The 9,384-nt window shown below is 32.8% G+C and overlaps 1 protein-coding gene across 2 annotated transcripts; it reads left to right on the top strand.

Annotated features, from left to right (window-relative positions):
• The first annotated feature begins 303 nt into the window (after positions 1–303).
• On the top strand, positions 304–5,216 carry LOC122537607 (synaptic vesicular amine transporter). Of its 2 annotated transcripts, XM_043670894.1 has the most exons (7): positions 304–665; positions 1,221–1,430; positions 2,342–2,608; positions 3,209–3,249; positions 3,475–3,621; positions 3,887–4,208; positions 4,773–5,216. In XM_043670894.1, exons 1-7 carry the CDS (start codon positions 575–577, stop codon positions 4,988–4,990), a joined length of 1,296 nt encoding a protein of 431 aa, XP_043526829.1. In that variant the 5' UTR covers positions 304–574; the 3' UTR covers positions 4,991–5,216. The 2 variants fall into 2 exon arrangements, with proteins under 2 accessions (XP_043526829.1, XP_043526840.1); XM_043670905.1 differs by lacking the exon at positions 1,221–1,430.
• The last annotated feature ends 4,168 nt before the right edge of the window (positions 5,217–9,384 follow it).

Genomic DNA, 9,384 nt, shown 5'->3' with positions numbered 1-9,384 from the left:
TGTGATCGTCGCGCGAAAAATAATGAAATGCCCGGTGGTTGGCTGGCGGTGCTCGATAACAACTATAAATCGAAAAGTGCACCGGCTCGTGAAAGTCGTGCGTACGAGGCTGTTGGGCAAGAGGAGGAAGAGGAGGACGAAGAGGATGAGAGACAGGAGGGGTGACACCACACCATGGTGCACCTACTTCGACTCTCCGCGTTTTCTGAAAAAGCTTCTGCGCAAGGACACGGCCGGCAGGATCTGCCAGTATAAAAGCACGATCGGGACTGGTACGCTTTCCAGTCACGTATGAAACCCTGTTTCTGGCATCTGGAAGGGAAAGGACTATTATCGCGGAGAGAGAAGTTCCATCGGGGCCAAGTCGAAACGGCCAAACTAACTGGATCCCTGGGCCTGGTGGTGATCTCGTGCAAAGCAGGAAGAAACGTTTTGTCGATCGATGGGAAGGGTATGGGAAGGGTGTAGAATCGATTCGAGCGAGAGGCTATGTCCTTGGAAACTGCGTGTGATCGTAGCCGAGTGCTTCAGGGGTTTGGCTCGCTGAGAATCCGGTTGAATTTGGACGAGCACGATGCCGGAGACGAGAGGGAACTCGAGGATGATTGTCGTTGCCGTTGTCTATCTCAGTCTCTTTTTGGACAATGTTTTGCTCACGGTTGTTGGTAAATTGTCATTTGAAACCATTCGGGGAATCGGTTATCACTTTCAGGGTGACAGAGGAATTTGATTATAAGAATCCTCGATGTATCATTAATCGGGAAATCTTGTTGAAATCTATAATATGAATAATTTAAAAATTGTTGCTAGGTAATTGGGCAGATGCAAGAAGAAAAATTAATTTTGGAGATTCTTGGTAAACCGGAGATTGTTAGGATATTCAAAGTGATTAATAAAATGTTAAACGTTTATATAATAATTATAAAAATTTATATATATTTTAAATATTTATAAAATTGTATATATTTTATATATATATATATATATATAAAAATTTATATAATTTCGAGAAGATGAAGAAAGAGGTAACTGATTGTTTAAAGAGGTTCACTGAGATTCAAATTAAAGACAAAGTGAAAGAAATAAATTTCAAACGTTTCTGGATGAAATATGTTGAGATTATCTCTTGTTCGAAATGATCGGAATGGGTGGATAAAATATAATTTTTGAGAAATGTATAACGTTGTTACCGATTGTCCAAATGATCGAACACATTTCAGTGCCGATTATTCCCGACTATCTCTGCACGCTGGACGGAAACTCGACGACAAACAGTGAAAACGACGAGAACGGCCGAGTAGGATTATTGTTAAGCTCAAAGGCACTTGTGCAATTAATACTAAATCCAGCAGTGGGCATTTTTACCGGTACTTTAGGATACACCAAGCCGCTGTTCCTCGGCAATCTAAGTCTCTTACTGGCAGCGATGCGTAAGCTTATTTCAACTGTCCAACCATTGAAACTCTTTGATAATACTACTTCGTCTGATTTATAAAATCATCAACTCTGTCGGAAAATTGACTTTATAATACTCTTCAAATTTATATAATATATTTATATAAATTTATATAAATTTATAATATATTTATAACGTATTTACATAAATTTATAATATATTTATAATGTATTTATATAAATTTATAATATATTTATAATACATTTATATAAATTTATATAAATCTATAATATATTTATAATACATTTGTATAAATTTATATAAATCTATAATATATTTATAATACATTTGTATAAATTTATATAAATCTATAATATATCTATAATACATTTATATAAATTTATATAAATCTATAATATATCTATAATACATTTATATAAATTTATATAAATCTATAATATATTTATAATACATTTATATAAATTTATAATATATTTATAATACATTTATATAAATTTGTAATATATTTATAATACATTTATATTTATTAATATATTATATAAATTTATAATATATTTATAATGTATTTATATAAATTTATATATATAATATAGTACGAATATAAAGCAAACTTTACAAAGCTAATTCAAAGAACATTAATTCAATTGTTCGATAAATTTATCAGATTTCAAATTCATACGCCAATTTTTAACAAGTCGAATTAAATAAGCACAAACTGTCAATATTCTACAAAATACCAACAATCCAACCATCAGTTGGCGTTCAGAAACGAACGAGTTTCCCCGAAATTTTCTCGAAACACTTCACGAAACACAGCCGAAACTTTCCAACATTCTCAAACATTTGGAGAAATACCACCACGTAAATTAAAAGCTCAGAAACAAAGAGAAACATGTTCTTGAACGTACCTGGCAACTGTTGCAGTGTTCGCGTTTGGCCAAACTTACGAAGTGCTGTTCCTGGCTCGAAGCATCCAGGGCATCTCCTCCGCGTGCATCGGCGTTTCCGGGATGTCGTTGGTCGCCTCGCAGTACCCGGAAGAGGACAAAAGGTCGAAGATCATGGGCTTCGTTCTCGGTAGCATAGCGCTGGGCGTTCTCGTTGGGTATCCGATTGGCTCTGTCCTCTACGACCTCGAGGGGAAAATGGCACCTTTCTTGTTGGTCTCTTGTTTCATCGTCGTCACCATTTGTACGAATCATTCTCACGTCTCTTACTTTCGATCATTATTACCTCGTGGCCACGGCCATCCTCTCGTTTTCTCTCTTCCCTCTCGCGGAAACTAGAAATTAGAATTTCTAGATTTATTAAACTTGAAATTTATTAATCCTCTTCTCTCGCAGTGAATTGGAAATTAAATTGATTTTCATAGTTTAACAAGATCAGAGGTTGGATAATTAGAATTGTTTATGAAGAATTCACAGACTGGTATTTTTGTGATAAATAATATTGTAGTGAGAGAACGTAACTATTTCAAACAGACAATTTGGATAATTTTCACTTTATTTAATATAAAAATAATAATCAGTTATTATCTTTATATTATTTAATATTATTTGATTATTATTTATATAATATAATATATATTTAAATAATATATATATAATATATATTATTTAAATATATTATATTTATATATATAATATATATTTAAATAATATAAATAATATAATAATAATAACTGATCTTTAAATTTTCGTGTCAAAATACTTTGACAAATAAATTCATTGTTTTATACTACATATGATTCGTTAATAATACGTTGATACTATGATAATAATTTCCCCTTAGGTTTGCAGATTTTTACACTGGATGTCGAAATGAATACCGAGGTACGTAATACACGCTACAATAGTATAGTAACGTAGAGTATCTTCTTCTAATTAAGTAACTGATACTATATTCATTTACAATAACTAATACCATAGTAAAGGAATAATTTCTCAAAATTCCTCGCGCATAATCAAATACAGAAGCACTTCATCATACCTTCAACTTCAATTGATCTCGTTGGTTTTCATTTACAATAAAAATAAAAAAACGATAAATTTTTTTAGTCCAGCGATCGAAACACGTCTTGGACGCACCTGCTCTCCGACCCGTACATACTAATCATCTTTGGAGCTATATGGTGCTCGACGTCACCGATGGCTATCTTAGAACCCTGCTTACCGATCTGGCTACGAACTCACATAAAACCCAAGGTCAGCAAATTGCCAATCTCAAATTAATATTTTTTGAAAATTGAAGATTTCCAAATTGCAAATTTCATCGAACTTTGAATTGATTTAATTATTTCCTAACGATTGCCTTCACTTTCAACGTTACTGATGCAACAGTATTGAAACGTTTGTACCAGCAAACGCACAAAAATACAGAGAAATATAAAAAGAAACGTGAAAATACAAAAAGACGATTTAGAGAATTTTAGAAGAATTTTGAAAATTCAAAGAGAAATGTTGTTTCCAGAAATGGCAGCTGGGAACAGTGTTCATACCAGACAGCGTGGGCTATCTGGTTGGGACCAATTTCTTCGGCATGATAGCCTATCGCTACGGGCGAAGTAAAATTGCTGTACTGGCGATGCTGTTGGTTGGGATAAGTGCCATTCTGTTACCATCGTCCCAGACAATGTCGCAACTGATAGTTCCACATTTAGGAATGGGCTTAGGCATTGGGGTAGCGGATGCTGCTCTAGTGCCATTGTTAGCCAGCTTGGTAGACCAAAATGGCAATTACGGTCCCGTTTACTCGATTCAACAAGTGGCTGTTAGCCTGGCCTATTCTCTCGGTAAGCTGGCCTCACTTACCACCGTAAGAATATTTCAAATATTTTATCACTGAACCTTGACCTTAACGAGCGAGGGAGGGGAGAGTTCCAACGTTAAAACCTGACTCAATATTTCATCGTATTTCACTTCCCTTGCATTTTAATATCTGAAACGTGATCTCTCGACCGTAACATTTCAATTTAATCTAGACGAAATGTGCCTGTGAAATTGATTGATCGTACCAAGTGACTGTGTGTTTCGAGATTTTATATACATAAATTCATTTATGTTACCGATTTCATTATTGGAGAGAAAATGTTGCGACATTTAACGAATAGCAAGTGAAAAAAAAAAAAAAGTTACGAATTTACTCTGGAATCACTGTGGAGTGAGTTATTGAAATATTCTTCCCGGAGGACGAATTATACCAAACGATCTGCTTTTCTCACAGACTTCTTAAAAATTAATAAAAAATATCCCAATCGTTTTGTAAACTTTTTACAATCTGATCTCGATCATTTGGGAGCTTTTAGCTACGCCAAGAAAGTGATTGAAATTTTCATGGTTCCGTGTGTTCGTTCAAGGTCCGATCGCGGGAGGAGAAATGGTAAAGACGATCGGCTTCCAATGGGTTATGCGAATTATCGGCTTAATGAACGTCGGCTACTGTCCGTTCCTGATATACCTCAGCTTGGAGAGGAGGAAATTATTAACTCAGCAGGATGAGAAGAGAGATTACGAGACCTTTCAGAAATCAGTGACGAGATACGAGCGCTTTCGGGACTCTGACGACGATCTCTGATACCTCTGAACGAGTGTCAATCAATTACCAAGATTAACTTCTATTTTATATAATTCCACGAGGACGGATAGTCGTAGTAGTATCTGGTTTTTCTCAAAGTAATCCAACTTTAATCCAACGGTACTTTATAGGGAATGATGCAACTTCATTACGTTATCTCCATAAATAAATGCCAAACGTTGAACACTTCCTGCAATTTTCTGTATTTTCTGCATTTATCAGTACAAGAAGAGGAATATGTAAAAATTACCGAACAATTAAGAAAACTCGTGTCGAATACTTTTTCATACAATTTTGTTTACCTGCACGTAAACAAATGGAACACGATCTTGCTGATCGTCAACGTCGAATGAAATCACAGACAATTAATGGTAATAACGTTGATTGTTCGTGTCGCGACATTTCCATGGACACCGTGTTCCGAATTCACGGCCGAGAAACGTTCAGAAACAACATTAGCAACATCATTGTACTCCTACTCGACTGTGCCAGAGAGGGTAACTCAACGTCGTAAGTTATAACGAAGTAAATTACCATCCTCGAAATTGCTAAGCAACGTCCCGCGGCCATTTCGCCACCGACGTTCACAATTGCTCTCCCGAATTCGAAAAAAGAAAAAAAAAAGAAAAAAATCAGAAGGACCTCCTTCATTTAGAATTACAATTTTCTATTTGAATTTCGAGACGATATTTGAATCATTGTTTCGTACGAACAGAAGCAAGATAAAATGCACACGATTTATTATTTTCGATGATAAACGGCAATAGTGTTTGTTTGAATGAGTGAAAATTAACACACGGGTAGAATATTTGACAAGTGGAGCATTTTTATACTCAAAATATATGAGACAACTTGCTTGCATCCCATTTTGTTTCACCCCGAAAATGTACCGAGTGAAAGAGAACTCTATTAATACACTTTCGACGTGATGTCCATCCAATTATTGAAAAATTATAATTAATAAAAATTAAAATATATAATATAAATATACAAAATATTAAATAATAATAATATACATATAAATATATAAAATATTAAATAATAATAATATATATATTAATAATTTTATTAACTAATGACTAAGATGAAAAGAAGTAAGAATGTCACAGAACAAGAAAATAAATTTCCCAGTATCTTGAGCTACCAATAAAAACTACAACTTATCAAAATTATCACAATACTTTAGCATACTTTGAATTTACAATTTAATGACTACTAAGTATCAATAATTCTTTCAGGTAAATTAAAAAATAATAATTAAGAATCTTTTAAAATCATAAAACCCTTCCCTTTTTCGTGTTCCATAACAACCGAATCTCCATTTTCTTTACTATATCCCAACGAACGTTTTATTACATACTATGCTTTGTGTATAAAAAAAAAAAAAAAAAAAAACAATTCAACATCAGTTGATCGATGCTTGTTCAAGGAACGAGTAATGAAACGTGTAAAAAGATTTGCAGAAGAATTAGAGATTTACATTGTTGCTACAACGTTACGTTATTTATTGTACATACAGCTGGATAATATTTCAACGATATCTTTGCGCTTTTTTTTATAAAAATTCGTCACCTTCCTCGCATGTTTCAAAAAAATTGAAACAAAAGAAATTCGAATTCCCTCGACACTGAAGAAAAAAATGTAACTGTGAAATATTTGAGGCACTGGAACGCCGAAAATGTATAGAAATGTTCCAGGAGATAGTAATCTATTACCTCAGAAATATCCCGCTGGAAAGAAAAAAGGTACGAATCGTATCGAGAGAAAAAAATAAAGTAGAAACACGTCAGAAGACAAAGTTGCGTCAGAAATACTCTACATCAAAAACTTGTACTTGCAAATAAGACATAATACACGCACGATGCGTGAGTATCGCGTGAAATCTAAATAAATCGACATCAACGACTAAAAAGACTTCCTTCTAACATCGTTCTTCAGACCACCACTTCCGGCTCGTAGTGGGGGGAGGGGGCTCGAGATTACCAAGTCGCGTAAATTACCAACAGAGTATCGCGTGCAATCAATGGCGTACAATCAATTAATATACGTTTCCATAGAGTGGTGTGGTAGCAAGCATCCCACACTGTCACCCAAAGAATATTAAATCCCCTCTTCAGAGACGGCCGGTGGGATGACGTTAACGTCGCCGTAATCCCACAATAACGTTGGTGAAATTACACTCCATAAATAGAAAATCGATGCTCGCACGGATCCGATCCGCGCTCGAAATAAAGCCGACGGCCAAAGGGTGAGAGTTTCGTTCGCCAACGAAGTTGTCGCCTGTTGGAGAGAGGGGGGAGGGTTCGAGTGAAGGAAGCCGCGAGCAAAAGGGTGAAATGGCCGCTGGAACATTAATGTAAATTTAGTGGGAACTAGAAATCGGTATAGCAGTCATTTCACGTGGAATTTCAGGAGCCCTCTGCGCCGCCATTTGTTTTCACACACCTTTCCAGACACGTTCGCTCGTTTGGAGACATAACATCGTCCGAGAGAGCTTGCTTGTTTAATCGACGTACGACGATGTGGCAATTAATCGTCGAACTTTTAGGCCAGATCCAAGGTGGCGGGATTCGAAGCGGGAACTTTACTATTGAAATTTTGTTTCCATTTGTAAAATAGAAACAAGCTGTTTTCTTAATGGAGCGTAGATGTAAAACGGAACATTTTTATCCGATTTTCTTTTGGATAACACTTACTCAAGATAAAAGAATTTATCATATATTTTGACTAACTGCAATGTTATAATGTTGTAATTCACGTTGTTATTAATGCAATAATACATCAATGGACATTTGTTTCGTCTATTGAATATTATATATATATATATATATATTTAATTTACTATTATATATATAATATAAATATTATTAATTTAATATTTTATATATATATAATATAAATATTATTAATTTAATATTTTATATATATATAATATAAATATTATTAATTTAATATTTTATATATATATAATATAAATATTATTAATTTAATATTTTATATATATATAATATAAATATTATTAATTTAATATTTTATATATATATAATATAAATATATTTAATTTAATATTTTATATATATATAATATAAATATATTTAAGTTACTATTATATATACTATTATATACACATTATAATATTTAAAATGTTCAATGGAAGTAGTAAAATATGCATTTATTTACGCACTTATGTTCAATCGATCAAAAATATATATATATATTTTTTGTTGTATATATATATATATATTTTTTTTTTTTTTTTGATCGATTGAACATAAGTGCATAAATAATTGCATATTTTACTACTTCCATTGGACATTTCAAATATTACAATGTATGCTTTACTTTAGACATTATGTGTGACATTACAATATTCAAAGAAACAAAATCTTCATCGACACTATATTCATAAAAATATTTTATGAATGTTATTAATCGATTTCATTATTTATTATTTATCATTATTTATTATTATGTTAATTTTCTTTCACTTTGGCCGACAAGTATTCTCCAAAGAACTGAAGAAAAATATTGAAATGATGTAGCCTCGCTCTAGAAACTCGCTGGATGATACAATAAGTTTATTCAGTTCTCTTATCGTTCGTAGGAGAGATTCAAGCACGAACTACGTTAGTAACGAGGGAAACATCGAAAAGGCCGGATAAAATCAGCGAGCATTCAGGATTTCGATCAGAATTTAAGGAGGGTGAGCCAGCACTTATCTCTTTCCCTTTGCCCTCCTTTCTCCTATGGTTCTATATTTTCCCTTCTTCGCGGCTAACGAGCCACTTTACGCCCTTGCTAGCGCTTCTTTCTCTAGTGCTCGAGGTCATCCTCTTAAAACATGTCCTTTAACCGCGTTAAACGACACGGCAATAAAGAAAACGATCGCGAATGAAAGAATCAAGCATTCTCGTTTACAATTGCGACGGAATGGTCGAACCAAAAGCGCGAAAATTAACGTTTTCTGAAAAAAATTAACTTCGAGTTACTATGAAACAAAATGCCGTAGCAACAAAACAAAATACCAAATTACCATAGATTGAAATACCATAAAACGATCTTTGATAATTTTTGAATATTTGATAAAATAATTTTAAATAATTTTGAATCTAAGTAAATTATTTTAAATAATATTGAATCTAAGTAAATAATTTTAAATAATTTTGAATCTGAATAAATAATTTTAAATAATTTTGAATCTGAGTGAATAATTTTAAATAATTTTGAATCTGAGTGAATAATTTTAAATAATTTGGAATCTAAGTAAATAATTTTAAATAATTTTGAATCTAAGTAAATAATTTTAGATAATTTTGAATTTAAGTAAATAATTTTGAATCTAAGTAAATAATTTTAAATAATTTTGAACCTAAATAAATAATTTCAAATAATAT

Source organism: Frieseomelitta varia, unplaced genomic scaffold (assembly GCF_011392965.1).
Source record: "Frieseomelitta varia isolate USP_RPSP 00005682 unplaced genomic scaffold, Fvar_1.2 scaffold_162, whole genome shotgun sequence".
NCBI lineage: Eukaryota > Metazoa > Arthropoda > Insecta > Hymenoptera > Apidae > Frieseomelitta > Frieseomelitta varia.
This window is presented reverse-complemented; position numbering and strand designations above follow the sequence as displayed.